The 17,867-nt window shown below is 34.4% G+C and overlaps 1 protein-coding gene across 1 annotated transcript; it reads right to left on the bottom strand.

Annotated features, from left to right (window-relative positions):
* Positions 1–6,231: 6,231 nt before the first annotated feature.
* LOC131147750 (uncharacterized) lies at positions 6,232–16,118 on the bottom strand. The gene is made up of 9 exons (XM_058097299.1): positions 15,354–16,118; positions 13,370–13,558; positions 10,703–10,795; positions 9,479–9,661; positions 9,287–9,389; positions 8,993–9,178; positions 7,455–8,575; positions 6,794–7,227; positions 6,232–6,705 (listed from the first exon to the last, which is right to left on the bottom strand). The coding sequence occupies exons 1-9, from the start codon at positions 15,615–15,617 to the stop codon at positions 6,618–6,620; spliced, it is 2,661 nt and encodes an 886-aa protein (XP_057953282.1). The 5' UTR covers positions 15,618–16,118; the 3' UTR covers positions 6,232–6,617.
* Positions 16,119–17,867: the final 1,749 nt, after the last annotated feature.

The raw sequence follows: 17,867 nt of genomic DNA, 5'->3' as shown, positions 1-17,867 counted from the left end.
ATATATATATATATATATATATATATATATATATATAGATCAAATTAACTTTAAAAATCTCTTAACTTCGTTAACGAGAAGAGCAATTGTATTTCGAAATAAGAGAGTAAAAAATGGACTACTAATTTGGCAGTCAACAAAGTTATGTATAATGTTGTTCTTTTTGTTCTTCATCACTTGAGTACTCAAAAAGTCAATGATATATAGCTAACTTTGATAAGAAACAACCTTTGTACGTGCATCATGATTGTTGATGGTGAATTATTACAATAATTATAATTAGTGCAACTCTTATATGTCATTATTTCTGCTTTCATATTTATGATCTTCTAAGGAAAGTCAAAAAAGCAACACAAGTAACGTGTTTGATTTAGGTTTACCGGTGTATTAGCCACCATTAAAAGTACCTAGTAGAGAATTCTTTTAAATGAAAGTCGCCTTATAACTAAATTCATTGTCAAAAGAAGTGAAATTAAAGAGTGACTCGTCCAAGAGGTGCACTTTGTTGAAGAAAAATTTTTTGGAACAAAGTGCCCCTTAGAGGACTGTTCATTGGAGAGGCATTAGGCGTCAAGAGAACTTCAATTAAGCTACATCTGAACCAAGTCCAAAAACATCATGCACCAAAAATTGTATAGACTTTAGTAAGCTTGTTAACGCCTATCTCGGCTAAAGTCGACTTATTCATTAACTTGATTGATTCTATTATTAAGTTTATGAATAGTGTTGCTTAAATCCTACCTGAATGTGAGTGTGAGTTATAAGATAACTTTTATTCGTATTTTCGCTAGTTTTGTCCCCTTGAGGACATTGTAGTTCTTGGTTGGAACTTTCATATTGGTCGGGAGTCTTGGGTTCGAATCTTAAGATGAATGAGAACGAATACATGATGGAAGATGTGCTACCTTTTATTGTATTGTACAGGCCCATTTTTCTATAGGCTTTCAGTTGACACCTAACAAGGAAAATGTTGTCATTAATTTCAGCGCAATGAGGTAATTAATTTATACGACTATCAAACTAGAAGCCTCTAGTTTATCTCTTAAAAGCTCATGAATCCTACCTCTCCCGATGTTTTATCCTTTAGATTGTGTACCTATCTTCAACTGTGTTCATAGAAAAATAGATTTTTCCCTATATAAAGCTAAAACATTTTATTTTTGCTTCCAAACTCAAGGCTACCACCTTATAGAAATCAATTTAGGCAAACACCAAGCAACACAACAATCATCAACTAAATTGTGGCAGTGTAGCTTTTGCTCGTACAAGTTTAATCAACACCTCCAACTCAATCATTAAGTTCCTAGTTATCATCTTAAAAAGAACCGTTTACTTTTTAGTAATAGCCTTTGTGTTTATTAAGCTAAAATGGTCTAACTCAACGACAATTTCGAGCTTTCAAAAGTCATCTTAGAAAGTTCTAATACCTTTTTAGACAATGTAGTTATCCTTAGTTACAATCAAATAAAGTGTGTGACTTTTGTGCCTAACTAATTGTTAAGACAAAATCATCCAACTTGACTTCTCAAACTCTCAATTACTATATCGTAGAGAGTGTTTTAGTTATTTTTCAGTGGGAATTTGAAAATTACATACATACATACATATACATATCATAAGTATGAAAATTGCTTTAATCAAAAAGGTTGAACCCAAATTCCAAGTTGAAATTATTAGGGTTTGTAGACGATACAGAAAGTGGTGTGAGGTTGGTGCAGGAAAACAGCTAATCAGAGGTGTGGGGACGAAACTTGGAAGGATCAAATGGTCTTAGGGTGTCCACGTCATCCAAACATTTTAGTGGGCACACAAAAACTATGCCCCCCTTCATCTTATCTTGTTCCCATTTTAGAGAGGGACAGCTCTCCCCCACTTATTTTATTCTTATCTCAAATCGTGGGCCCGCCCTCATATTATATACATTGTATGGGCCTGACCCGGTTGGCTAGGTGGGCTGGTGCTCTGGGATGCGATCTATGGTGGGCCATGAGGCCCAATGGGCTTGATGTTTATTTTTGCTCATGACCACGATGGAACACATTTGACATTATAGGATGTGACAGTGTGAAATTAGGTGACACAAAAATAGAGAAGTGATGGGCATTGGGCGTATAGGCTATGAAGATGATTTGATTTTTCTGTATTTGATATTCGTTCCGGTTTCATTTTCGATTTTTAAAATATAACCGAACCAAAAAATCAAAAAAAAAAAACTGATTTAAATTTAAATTATATATATAAATTAATATGATTACTTAATTAGTATGTTAATACATGATTTGTCCATTTAATATTTAGAAATCAAAATATCTAATAGATTCTCAACAATCCTTGAGAAAAGTAATTGTTGAATATTTTAAAAATCGGTTAAAAACTGAAAACAAAAATTGCAACCAAATCGAAGAATGTTTAATTTTCTAGGGGATAATAAATTTGGTTCGATTTTGATTTCACTTTGAGAATACTCAAAACCACAAGATTGGATTTAATTTTCGGTTTGACCCATGACCGAATCGTAAAAAACCAATTAAATTTACACCCCTATTCATAAGGACTTATTTAGAGATTTTTAAATTATTTTTTATGAAATTGTGCACGATTACTTTTTTCCAAAAAAACAAAGGAGGAATTATTTGTGTGAAACTATAAAATAAGAAATTTATCCAAAACTTTTCCAGATAGAGTTGAAGATATGATATGTTTCAAAATTAATTAAAAAGATTGGTCCTGACTCAACGGTCAGAAAATATTTAAGCTTTAAGGTCAAAGAATTAAATTACGAAAATAACTTTTCTAAACATAGAGATAAAACTATATGGGCAATGTCTCCTAATTAAGTTTGTGCATTAATTGCATGTTGCATGCATTTGATACTTTAAAGTGAAGAATAATAAAATCCCCCTATTAAAAATTTTCAAAAAGGTTGTCAAGAAATTTACAACGGAAATTACTTTATTAAAGTAATTATCAACCAAAGTTTGTAAAAATCATAATTAAATAATAACTTGTGCGACGGGAGCCATTTTGAGAATAATAAAGAAAATTTAATAATTATTATCTTTCATTAATTAATATAGTGTGTGTGTGCGTGTGTGTATAATATTGCACCAAATGAAATTAATCAATCTACAATTATAAAATTCTTTTAAAATTAGAACCAAAAAATTTTTTTAAAAAAAAATCACAACTAAACAGCCTCTAAGCCTCAAATATTCACTCTAGCATCTTTCTACTTCCTCTAAACCTGATCGCTAATATTATCAAAAAATTCTTTCAAAAAACCTTTTGTAGTGATTCTAAAAAAATAAAAATAAAAAATAATTAATTTAAATTTAATTAATTAATTAATAATATTATAATATTAATATATATATAATCCTGAAATTAATTTCCCTAAGGAGGTAGAACGCCTGCCTCCCCCTTCTCTCTCTCACCAACTCTCTCCTCTCCTTTCCTCTCACTCCTCATTTTCTTGGCGAATACTCGATCGATCAAAGAACGGAAAATACCACTAGGTTCCATTCTCAGCCACCAGCATTTTAACCGAAGTAGATTCATGATTAGGGCATAGTAGGCACCATTCTTAGGATAAGGTAAACTCTTTCTCTTTCTCCTCAATTTTTCTTCAAATCTTTAGTCAAATCGATGATCGGACACCACCACGGGATTCTAACTCCGATCCTCGTCATTTTAATCGAAACAAATTTTTAATTTGGATTTCCTAAACACCACTCTAAGATTAGGATAAGGATAATGGAATTATATCTATTAATTATTTTAAAATTTAATTAGTTATTGAGAATGTGTGAGTTTAGGAAATGTTAAAATAATTGTAATTATAGGGTTGAGTTGATTGAACTAGGGAAATGTGATTTCAGAGTTTTAAGCTCCGAACGCCACGGGTGTGGATTTAGGAATTTTAACAGACCTCTCAGTAAGTAGATAAGGGGAATTAAATTATATCAGGAATTTCTAAAAATTAATTGATTAAATTAAAGTATGATATGAATATAATATATATATATATATATATATATATATATACATATATGTGTGTGTGTGTGTGTGAATTTTCTGACTTATCAGATATAAATATATATGAAATGGTAGTTTTGGAAATATCCAACGTATTACTAGATAAATTATTATATGGTTAAATATTATTGAAAATTTGTGTGGCATGAGAAATGATTGTGATTACTAAAAAATGAATCTATGAATATTTTATATGATGAATGGGGATTATGATGAGATATGAACAGATATGTTTTAAAAAGTTATATTGATATGAGATTTAAACAGATATGTTTTTTATCAGATATGATATGATGATTTGAGATATACACAGACGCGATAGTTTTATAATTACTAATATGATGAACAGTCATGAATTACAGACAAGATGTTTTAACTACACATGGATACTCATGAGCTTAATGCCATGAGTTACAAATGAAATGTGTTACACATGGATACTTATGAGCATGAACATGTTTATGAAAATTGAAAGCTTTTGGAAAATAGATTTTTATGTATAATGAGTGATGAAAATGAGACCCGTTTGGTTAATGATATGAGAGTATGATACCGTTGCTAGTAATTAAATTAGTGCAACCACACAGCTCGGGGAGCGTGTAGGTATTGAAAATCGATTGGGCCTTTGGAGAGATGTTGACTGCCCCTAGGTCTGGACCAGGCTGCAGTGGGCCAATCATACTATAGACAAGATATTTTGACTTAACTTGGTAGACCAATCAGGGTTAAGTCCCACCTTCAGATCGCACAACCCAGTCTTGTGGAATTATTACATGACAATGATATGAATGGGTATGCTCATTAAAGACGCGATACACTCATATGATAGTACTTCGACATATATGATACTTTGTATACAAAAATATTTATGCTCTTGAGCATAATAATATTTTCGAGAAAAGTATATGGTTACAAATATACATATATATTTATGGATATAAGTACAAATTCTTATGATACCTCAGTTACACTAATATTTTTATAAACATGACATGATACACTGAAACTCATTGTCACGCACTGATAATAATTTATTCTCACTTACTAAGAGGTGTCTCATCCCATAGATCTTAAAACATTTCAAAAAATTCGGGGCGTCAAGCGGACCTAACTCCGTGATAAAGGAGGAGTAGATTTTCATTAGTTAGGGTATGTTTGTATAGAGTTTGTGGGTCTGATGACTTTCGAGAGTTGGTTTATATATTTTTGAAAGAATATAGTACTCTAGTATCGTACCTAGAACTTGGATATATTATATTTTCCGCTGCATAGACAATATATATGAATATGGACAGGTGTATCCCTAATATCCCCTAGGTCCGAGTTGGCTTGGTTGACCTTATATTTATTATGATAACAGGAATATTTGATTGGAAAAAAAAACAAACAAACAATCAAACAGGGCGTCACACTTTTAACTTCAAAAAATAGTTATTTCACGAACTAAACAAGTCATAATTGTTTCTACTACGCATGATCAATGTTGGAGTCCAATCAACTTACTCAAACCTCAATAACAATATGTATCAACCACCAACACGCTGATTTCCTTTCAATGACAAAAAGCCCAAACCTCTCTCTCTCTCTCTCTTTCTCTCTCTCTCTTAATTTGTTGACCTGTAATTTAATCTTAATTTGGTATGTTCTTTTCACAAGTGATTTGACATGGATTGCAGGGGGGAAAATGGTTAAATTAATAATGCCCTTAATATATATAATAATTGATGTTGAAATAAAATAAATAATGTTGAATGATAGAAATGGGGTAGATGAAATGTACCTACAGTCCATAGTTTATTTATACTTGAAACAGAGGGAGCAAGTGGTCCCCGTTCCACAGCTACAGATCAAATTATCAGTGTCGAGCAATGGTGCGATCACTCAGATTATTTTTAATTGCTGGTTAATAATTATTTAATCATGCTCATCGTATTGTTTCAACAAAACCAAAAACGAAGCTAGAAAATAATATAAATGCTTTCTAGTCAGCCTTTGATATTCAATCAAGTCCATTTCAGCTACATATTTTTGCAAAAATTTTTTATAGTATTTGGTACACAATATGAAACGCATGCATTAATAAATTATTACTGCCATTTTCAAGAGTATTAGGATCAAACATGGAATTTTGGAAGAAAAATGAAGATCAATTGTCTTTCCATCCAAAACCACAAGCAGAAGGTACAAAGTAGAGCGTAAATCAATTGTTCAAAACCTTATAATCAATGCCACAAATGTACGCATCTCCAAAACAAGTGTTTTTGGCAGACATGGAAACGTCTGGTTTCCAATTCAACACGCTGTTTTTGTTTGTAAACAAGGAAACTTCTGTTTCCCATAAAAAACATTAAAAAGAGCAAGAACAGTTGAACAGTAAACAAAATCTCGGCGAAGAAGCATCACCATGTCTATCACCCCATTCAACGAAAACCCAACAGGAGGGGGTGTAGAAAGAAAGCGAAAACCGCACAAACAGAAGAGAGGAAAGGAATGTACAAGGTGCATTTTTCGTACACACAAAATAAACAGCACAAAAAAGAAAAGGATACCTTGTTCCATGTTCATGCTGGTTTCTTCCGTTCTTATGTGTTAACCATCCTCTGCAGGCATTTATAGGACAATGGAGGAAAATCGTCATCATCTTTCAGGCGGTACGACTGCCCTGCTATCCTGAGAGACCAAACAATAAAATGAGGGGGTTTTAAACGGCTTAGTCATTGCCCAAAAGGGTTTTCAAGGGTGTTGGGAATTTCATTACCTGTCTTGATAATTACCCAATGGTAAACTCGAATCCTTCACTGCCGATGGCATGAGAGGGACAGAGCCCTGAGCACGGGGAGACCCTGAATCTGAATGAATTTTGCCTTTTGACAAGTGTACTCCAGATGGCAAATGCCCAAGAGACCCAAATTCCAGTTTCCCGGGTAGGAGGGGCACAGCACCATTGCCTTGAGAAGACCCCTGCACTGTAGAGTGAGAGTTATTGAAGTCTGATGACCTGCACTTTGCATGGCTTAGATCTGGGAATTCTGCCTTTGAGAACTTATAACTGCCTTCTTCAGACAACTTTGTCTCCGGTGGATCCATTCTTGACCCATTGCTACGAATATGAGTCTGCAAGTGATCATTAGTTCCCGTGGACAGACTCCTTTCCTTCCCCAATGTTGGTCCGTCCCTGTATGAACGATAGTCCTGCAAAATATTCAAGTATAAGGCACAATATACCAAGAAAAAAAAAACACACACACACACACAACATAGAAAGAGATTCACCAGAATTTAGTAACACGTGATTATATAACCCAAGAACCAATAAAGAATGGAGGTGCCGCCCTCTTTTACCCAAAAAAAAAAGACCTCAAAAACCAAAAAACAAAGAACCAAAAAAAAAAAAATTTTGAGGCTTGAAATGAAAATACCGTCTTGGGAAAGTATGTGCCTGTGCCTCGCGTTTTTGGCTTTTCTTCTAAACTAAATGCAGCACCATATAGTGTGGGATGTTTCAAATGGAAAAATGGTGATCCCAGGACAATGCCATTTGTTTTCATTTGAGAATACAAATTCTGCTGGAACTGAGGGGATTGATGTGCAGTATCCCATGGGTTCTTATGAGGTAACTTGGAAGGTGAAACGGGAGGACTGGGCAATAAAGGAGGTGACAGGGCATACCCATGGCAATACTGACCAAAGAGCAGACTCCTGATATGATTCTCATAATCCCCACTGAGGTCTACAAAGGATCTCAAAACTTCAGAGTGTCCGGGAATGCCAGCTACATCCCTCTTCCTACAAGTAAGTGGTGAATTTTCTGAGATGCAACCGACTTTACTTGAGATTGCCATACTACCTGAAGCAAGACCTTTGTGATTATTGCATGAAAATACTGAATTATCAGGCACTAAATGATTCCCTTCGTGTTCCAGCTTAGAAAAGGTACACGCTTCTTCATCATCAATAACTAGGTTTTCAGGCAATTTTCTAAACAAATTCTCACTTTCTATCTTCCCATTTCCTGCAATCAAGCCAGGGGAATGAGAATTATGTACATGGTGAGATTTATCCTGAGGAAAAGTATGCAAAGCACTGCTTGAAGGCAGAAAATCAGATGTGTAAGCAGCATGGTAAAATCCAGAGGTTGCGACATCTATTGCATCCCCAGCGGCAAGATAAGATTCTAAAAGAGAATTTTCACTTGCAGGGCAATCAACTTCTGATGCTGTCCGAGGGGAAAACGTTTCCATTGAAGATCTTTCAGGCTCATTTCTGATTCCCAAAGCATTTTTGTCTTCATTCGGTAAACTAATAAAATCTTCAGAGCACATGCTGGTGCGGGATGCTGGGGATGAACGGTGATACCCTTTAGCAGGAAAAAATCGGAGAAGATTCGGTGTATCAACCTCAGACTTGCTCCTATGCCTCTCCATGGTATTTGCAAAGAACTTATGGAGCTCACCTGTTATTCTTTCTCTTGGTAACAAAAGAATCCAGCCAAGCTTACGAGCTCCATATCTGAAAGCACTACGTATTCGATAAAAATTACCTGCAGGGAACCAGAATGTCATCATTGGCATAAATTTTTACATAACACCATCTTTAGCCCAATCACAAGATGACTCATACCACAATAAGAGATCAAGGGGTTGCCTATTTGTTCAGGAAGAACTCCTAAAAGAAGGCCTAAAAAGTTATTTTCCATCTCTCTTATAATTACATGGAAAATTTTAAACAAAGACATTTGTTATCATTAACAGGCTACATTTAAAATAAAAAAAAGATATTTTCCCGACGGAATGACTTCATTAATAATACACCATGCACATAGAGATGGTAGATCAGGACAAACTAAAAATAAACAACTTTATCCAAGTCTTTCCAGAAAAGGAAATGCACAGATCATTTTCAAGAAAATGTAGAAATTTGATTCGCAACAAAGAGGGGGGAAAGAAAAAACACATACCTCTATTAACACTGCGCCCAAGATTGTTGTTTTCTTTTAGAGGATCAATTATATTAAGATGCTTCTGGGGAAAAGCACGCGAGTTTGTCTCAAGCACCCTTACTGGGACTGGAACTATGTCCACCCAGCTTCTAAGAAATTCTTCACTGAGCAATAAATCATCCATAAAATTTTCTTGAACCTCATCTGGAGAGAGAGAGAGAGAGAGAGAGAGAGCATCTCAACCTTCTGATTGTGTGGTTTATCCCATCCCTACTTTAAATGTCATTGAGGAAGCAGCAAGGAATTGCTTACCTACTACATCAGGCAGTGAAGTTTTGCAAACCGGACCATTTAAACTGATGCAGTAATTCTCCCAGTCAAATTTGCTGAAGTAATCCAAAAATCTGTAAAGAACCTAAGAAAAAAACAGAATATTTATTAACTCTTATCTCATGCATGCATCATGTGTATCACAAACCAGTGCTGATTCCCGCAAGCACTTACCGCTAAAGGGCCATTTAATGAAGAATGGAAGACATGGATGACATATAGGACCAATATTTCCAAAGCATATGTTGAAATCAGACCATGATGTGCACCGAGAATACGACTCTCATAGTAGCACCAAGCTTTTATTAGAATAATGCTGCGTTTGAAGAGATGATCTTTGCCAACAATGTGATCAACCTGTGTGGCAAATAGCAAGAAAAGTTGACACTTAAATTTGCAAAAGTCACAATTTTAAGCCATCGTACTCCAAATGCAAAAACTTCATATTGATTGTGTATAAATAAAGTCAACAAAATCTACACTTCAGATTACTTTTTCACTAATTTAGATGAACACAAACTAAATCAACATGTTTAAGCTATCAAGTAATTAATTGGGGGGTGCCCTTTTGTTTTGGGGGGAGGGTGGGGAGGAGAGGAGGAGTTGTAGAAAGGTGACATAAAAATGAAGATGCAAGCTGAGTAGATGAAAAACTGTCAGTAATAAAGCTTAATACACACATTATTGGAACTTGAAAAAAATTCAGTTCCGCTCATACTAAATAACAATGATATGTTGTCATAAATTCTAGTGAAACAAAAAGGTGAAAAAACGAAGATCAAGATGTGCCAAGTATTTGAGAAATTTAGGAACATTGCAAGTTGTGTAATATAAGAAAGCATGAAAACTGAGGAAAAAAAATTGGAAGTAAAAAACAATCAACTCAATATTTCCTCATGGAATCCATATACACCAACTTTTCTATATACAAATAGCTAAAAAGTAAACCAGTTATTTCTCCATAATAACTAGACATGTCAAATTTCTGGCTTCATATTTTCATTTGCATGTTCTGGTGAATCCACGCTTATGGGGACACAAATAGAAAAGAAAGCATCAAAAAGCAACAGAACTGTCATCAAATTTCACTATGAGACAAGCAATTACTTGAAATCCTCATGCACATACAATCCATGCTTCTGGGGACACATAGAACAGAGGCCATCAAAAAGCAATGGAACAATCATCAAATTTGACAATGAGATGACCAATTACTTGAAATCCTCACGCACGTACAAACATACACATAGATCACCTAAAACTAAATTAAATAGTGATTAAATAGCTACCAAATTTTTATTCGAGTCACTCCACAAAGCAGATAATAATTTTATTCTGTAGCATCCAAGTACCCATGGCTTCAACTTTCAAATCAAAACAGGATGTGCTGATGAATACCTGTTCAAGAAAACATAGCGTACAAAGTCCCCCTAGCTGATTGAAGGAAATATCAACAACAACATTCTGGACAAGGCATTTCACAAGTTTAACCTGCCATCAGAAACCTTATTAAGTACAGGAAAAAGGAAAATTCGCTGAGATTAAGCATTAGATAGAAAATATAAAACAAAATCTAACAAAATAGTTCATGTGAAAGGACACGTCATAAATTTGAAAGTTACACTGAAATTGAAAGAATGACAGAATAACAGAACAGGATGCATTAACACTCACACACAATTATGGAAAAAAAACAGATCCCACATAAGAATTTTGCATTGGAATTGAATATATTGTAACATCAATATCTATTATGAATTCAAAAATCTTGCTCCCTGCACAGGGAAAAAATAAATAGAGGTAGAAGAGTCGATAGGCTTGAAAGCTGTCTACAAGATACCTCTCAACAAACTCAAATGGTGATTTAATTGAATAACTACTGAGTTGGAGTTATCAAAACACAAGGTACTATAGGAGTATGAATGGGTTTTGGTAACCTATGGAAATGAAATATCTACGAAGTCATGCCTGCAGGGTGCAAGTAGTAATTATGTTTTGACACTGATAAGAATCAATAGAACCTTCCAAGAGGAAAATATATATCAAACATAAGAAAGAGAGGAGAGGAAAATATATATCAAACATAAGAAAGAGAGGTTCCACTAGCCTGGAATACATCAACTGATTAATAAAACCTAAGAGGGGAAGGACAACTGAGAAAAAATTCAGTACAGCATAAAAAAAGTTTTACTTAACAAAAAAAATAATGATATGTGATAGAAATGCACTCTGATTTAAATTAAACATAATTTTCATCCCCATACAAAAGGACTGAGTGCCACTTAAAAGTAATAATAAAGAATAACTTTAAAAAAACAATTGAGGGATCAAGTGTACATGTATTATAACAATCATCCATCTTTTAGTGTTTGTATTACATTGATCATCCTGAAAAATTGAGAACCTTGTACATCATGTAATATCTTCAAACTAGTGAATCAAGAGAAAGATTCTTGGACAAAAAAGAAAGTTGGTGACAGAATCAAGATGTTCAAAAAGCAGTAAAGACAAAGAATTTGGTATAAACATGGCAAAAAACTAGAAACATGGAAAACTAGGAAAAGTATAAAGAGGTGAAAAAAGATGTAAGAAAGGTCACTAGTGATGCTAAAAATAGATCATATACTCACTCATATGCTAGATTAGATACAAAAGAAGGGGGCAGAGACATATTTAAACTTGCTAGAGGTATAAAAATTACGATAAATTAAGGAATGAACGTATTCTCAGTAAGTTAGGCGTAACTCTTATAGAAGATAAGATAAGGGGCGGCTCAAATGGTTTGGACATGTGCAAAGTAGGACAAATGGTGCATGACAACAATTCTACACGTGTAACATGTGGCCCTTCTGCCATATATAGCTGCAAGAATCTCCTTACAAAGTGATACTTCCATGTCAGAAGCTCAAATCTGTGGTTCTCATACAGAACCTTGATAGAATAGTGCTGCAACCATGAAAAAAACTACATTCCCATCATGACATAAGTTTACATGTTCAGGTTAGACATATTTCTTTGAAAATAGTATGTGTGTGTGTGTGCGAGTGTATATATATATATATATTTGTGCCTATATCATGTATGTATCGATTTTTCCTACACATTTCTAGCCTTTGACTCTTCGACATCTCTCCACTTTCCTGCACCTGCACCTGCTCCCACTTTGTGTAACCATGGGGCATGGTGTGGGTGTGGATCTGTGCATTGGTGTGTGTGTGTGTGTAGCGGCCTGGCAGCACGGATCTGTGCATAATTTACAAATTTTAGAAGTGATTGCACTACCACAACATGAGCATCATTCTCTAACACAATTTTCCCTTGTGTAATCAAAAGAAAAAAAAACTTTAAAAAAAAAAGGGTTCACAAAATCCTTAAATGTGAAAGCATCATCAATGCTCTAGTAACCTATTCTAGTAAAACAGATGAATGACAAGAAGGGGACTTCATCATGGTGAGCTAATGGTAACAGAGGGCAGCCTATTGCCCAATGCAAGAGGCTCCTGCTAATACAGGGTCTAGGAAGGCTGGTAAAATGCATACAGCATTACCACCACATCCAGAGAAGCTGCTTCCACGACTTGAACCAATGATTTCTAGGCTGCAATGGAGCAGTCCTAACGATGTGCCACAGTCTGCCCTTATTATACAAGTCAATTGATGGTCCAATCTCTACAATAAGTGAAATAACATTCCCATCTATGAAATGACCTAACTGCATCTATACAGAATACCCATTGCCTACATTAGCGTAGCCTTACCAATATCATAATTCATGAAGAGTGAGGATTTCACTCATAAAACTATTAGAGAGAGAGAGAGAGAGAGAGGGCCGGATGTCTCACTGCAATCTGTACAGTCATAAACATAAAAGTTTTGTTCTATAAAAAAATAATGAATCTCTAGTAACGAACAAAACATAAAATAGGATACATAAAAAAGTGCCAAAAAGTTCAAAACAAAAAGCCAATTCATAGACACAACTCTTCTCAGCTCTTCTATAGGAAAATAATCTTTCCAAATAAATCACATAGAAATAATAATATAAAATAAATAATGTGGAAAAACCTCAGCACCACCAATGTATTGGACATCTTTCACTTCATATGCAGCATTTTCATTTTGCTCTTCCCCCTTCAGAACAGTGCAAACATCATAGGCCAAAGCCTCCTCAACATTTGGACTGCTAAGGGCAGTCAAGTCAATGTCTCCATCCGGAAGATAGGTCTTTAGTGGGAATGAACCATATGGAAAAACCTATAAGATGAACATAACAACTGATAAGAATTCAAAAGAAAAAAAGAGAAAATAGCAGCTCCAGATTAGTTTGCTTTCTTACAAAATGTTTTGGAACATAATTGGGGCAGATTAATAAATAAATTAAGACCTTGACCTTAATCTTGAGATGGTGCACATCTCGAAGTACTATAGATTTGATTTTGAGGGGGAAGGAAATAATGGTATTCCTTGTGATAAGTAACAAGTGTGAACATATGATAGGTTCTAGTCTACCGTCTATAATTTCCTTGGTTGTAAGCTTTCACAACAGACAATCTCATTTTACAGGACATAGTGTTGCATACTAAAATAGTTCTTAGAATCAATAAATGAATCTAGACTTCGAATTAGTGAACTTTTTCCAAAAAAAAAATGTATAGGTTTGGGTAAATTTCTACATCATTCCAGCTTGATCAATAGTGCACTCCGCTCCACACTCTTTTGGTGATATGACATTTCCATCTTCATATTTCAAGATTGTCATTACTCATTACAACCCACATCAATTGACTAACGTCCATTTCAAAATAATAGAAAAACTCAATGTGGCCAAATGTTAAAAAAATTCATTGACCAATGTCCTTAGAAGGGGCGAAAGTTGCACTTGATCAACAAAGATTGTGTGGATCATGTGATAAAAAGATAACTGGGTTAAGTGAGCTTTGGGGAAAGTATTCTCCTATTAACTAAAGACAGAAATAAGTGTTTATAAAAAGCTCACGCCCACAGGTCCTCCTAAAAAGAGCCTAGTGTTGAGTCCATGAAATCTTGACACCAAAATCCTTCAAACCTGCAACATCACTATCAAATCCATTATCAAAATGACCAATAAGGTTTACCTAGCTATAAGCCCATTACAATTCCACTTCTCCCCCCGCTCCCTCTCCCCACCGCCCCCCCCCCCAACCCAGCCTAGGTATGTTGGAGCTTCATGCACCGTGTGCTATGCTTGTGTTTTTGCACATGCCCTTGGCACGCTTAATCCCTGTTTTTTTTTACCTTTCTTTCTGAAGAATAATCTTTTCAACCAACAACCATGGAAAGACGGGTGCCACCATCTTGATAGCCTTTTTTCATGCCTTCTCCCTTGCTTAAGTAATTTTTTTGTTTTTAAATTTCACAAGAGATTCATAACTTCAATGCCGCAACAGTTGGTCTTTTGTTCTTACATAGACAGAGAAAAGTCTATAATCCTTTTTTTCTTGATCTAACTGCAATTTTTTTGTTAAAATCACACTGGTTAGCATAGTCAACCAAAGTATGATGTAATGACCTGCTACCTTTAGAGCTCAATGAGCACAATACAACATCTTTGAGACTTTTCTCCTAGGGCCTTGTTTGAAGCTTTCCCAATTTAACACACTAATTTTTCAAAAAAGACCTTCGATGTTCTCATGCTATGGAATAACAAAAGTGTCATGTTTTGTTAACCTCAACCTTTGAAGACAAAAGAATTGGTAAAGATATGTCAGATAAAACAACCTAGTGAAAAAGATTAAAAAGCACACTAAGAATTCGACGGTCATGTTACCCCCACATGAGAGGATTCAAATCCTTACTTCTCCTCTCTTCATGTCCGCCTAAACCGTGGACAAGTAAGCTGTGAATACAGCCAGAATAGAGAATTAACATTGTTATAGAGCATGACCCGAATAAATTATTATTAAAACATATAAAATTTGAGAAATTGCGCGCAAAACCCAAAATAAATAATTACAGAACCATATAAAATTTGGTAAATTGGGGAAGTGAAAGAGGAAGGAGAGATATTCACCTCACAACCAAGTGAGCATCTAATTAGTGTCTGTACATAGTCGATAATCTCCTTCCTGCTCTGCTCCGACGCCAGAATGGGCCGAATCCGGCATAGTATCTCCTTGGTGGTTAGCTCCGCCGCCGCCCAACACTCGGCGGCAATCGCCGACGGATCGAGGTTCGAGTGCGAAAATGGCGGTGGCGGCGAAGAAGAAGAAAAAGAAGGCGACGGCGATGGCGATGGCGATGATGAAGACGAAGATGATGGAGATGACAAGGCCATGAAGAGGTGATCCTCGTTTAAAGATCGCTCATTTGATAACAATTTAAGCTTCTTCGGACTTTGAAAACCAACAACGCTTGTAAAAACCCATATTAAACCTCCGTATACAGAACACCCCGGCGACGGTTACAAGTGTCGGGAGGGGGCAAATCGACGCCGTTAGCATCCAGAATTCGAGAGAGAGAGAGAGAGAGGGAGGACGGGAATCAGTGGTTGAGTGTGCGTCTGTGAAGCTGATGAAGAAAGCGAAGGGTCATCTGTGATTTTATTTAATTTTTCTTTTGGTGAAGTTCGAGTAATGGATAGCAGACAAACACAGCTGCTGAGGTTGTGAGTGTGTTCAAACAGCGATCCGAAACAATTGTCTTTTGTTTCTCAAAGAAACAAATCTCTTCGCTGCGGAAAAACAACTCTCTCTCTTCTCTCTCTCTGCGGGGACGGAACCGCGGGCGCGACGCGACGCGACGCAATGCAGACGAAATTGGAAAAACAAAACAAATTAGATTTCATTTGCCAAGCAAAAATTTATTAGAGGATGGCACGAGGACAATGATGATGAATTGACGCTTCAAGACGTCGTCGTTTTTTCACGGGCCAGGCCCAGCTGTGTGTTTGTTTGCAGCGGGGTTCCACTTTTCTTTGCCTCATATAGAATTAAAAAAAACAAAACATAAAAGATATCTTTCTTCAATCAATCAAAATTCAAAACTTTTTATTTCTAAGAAAAGAATTTATTGCTTCATTTAAGCCTTTATGAGTTCATGAAATATAAATAAATGAATGAAAAATAAGATTATGAATTGCAAAAAAAATAAAAATAAATAAATAAAGTATTTAACAATAGTATTTATTTTCTAAAAATATATGTGTGTGTGTGAAATAATAATATATCGATTATTCCTTTTTCTAACTTTTGTTTGTTTCTAATACTTAAACTAAATTATTTATTTAATATAAGTACTATATTTTGTTGTTGGATAATTATCCAAATATTAAAAATAATTATTTTGTATTTAATACTCAAACTAGATTATTTATTTAATATAAGTACTTTATTTTCTTGGATAATTATCCAAGTATTAAAAATAATTTTATAACATTTTAAATATTAATTTATTAAATTATTTTATCCTAATATTTATTTTCCTAATTTCCCATTTCTACTTTTGCAATTGTGTGTTTTTGTATACTCTGCAACTATTAGTTAATGGCACTGGCTTTTACTATGCTTTTTCTCTTTACTATTCGTAATTACTGCAACCTTCTGCATTAATTATCATTTAATTACAGCATTTATAAATTATGAATAAGTACATAATAAAGTGAAATAATTTCAATTTTTAACTTTAAAATATTTTTATACAACAACAAAATTAAGTCTTAAATTTCACTAGGCGGTGTCCGTTATACGAATTATTTTTCGCCAATTTATGTGATCATAGACCATTTCTTTTGACAGATTTAGGAATATTAAATTCTTACTCACTATCTTCTTCCAAGTTATCTTAAATCTATCCTTACCCTTTTTACAGTAACTAACTTCCTCTTCCTCACTGCGCACTATGTGACCTACATTGCAAATGATCATATTCACAACTAAAATAATAATAATTTATGATTAGAAATAATTCAGTATGTCATACTCATAGCTAGCAGCTAAGAATTATGTGAATAAATATTTTTTCAACTATTTTTTCCTCTTATATATTTAAACATAAATAGTTTACACATGCATTCAATAAACTCTTTGAATAGTAAATAAGATTTTTCATCGTATATTATAACATAAACAAATTGCAGATGGTATTAAATTAATAGCAACATGGAGGGTAGGGCTAGGGTGACCACTATTTTTACCATATATTTTTAATTCGCCTCTTCAATATTTAAGATATTCAACGTTGTTAACCTCCAGGAATATAAATAAATAAATAATACATTTATTATCATGGATGGTCCTCACAATTAAAGAAAGGCATCCTTTAATAAATTAGATGTATCATTTAAGCATATTTTTTTTGGTTAGTTTAATTTATTCTTTTGGTCTTCATATATGACATAGCGTAAGTTATTATGTAACGACCCAAAATTTCATACCATTTTTTTAAAAATAAATAAATAATGTAAAATCATATTACTCTAAAATCTATTGTAACATCTCGGCCCCAAAGTGGGCATCAAGGAATTCCTATTTATAAGATAATATACCTATGCAGCGGAAAACATGAAATCATTCAACCATAATTATAA

This window comes from Malania oleifera, chromosome 2, assembly GCF_029873635.1.
Source record: "Malania oleifera isolate guangnan ecotype guangnan chromosome 2, ASM2987363v1, whole genome shotgun sequence".
Classification (NCBI taxonomy): domain Eukaryota; kingdom Viridiplantae; phylum Streptophyta; class Magnoliopsida; order Santalales; family Ximeniaceae; genus Malania; species Malania oleifera.
This window is presented reverse-complemented; position numbering and strand designations above follow the sequence as displayed.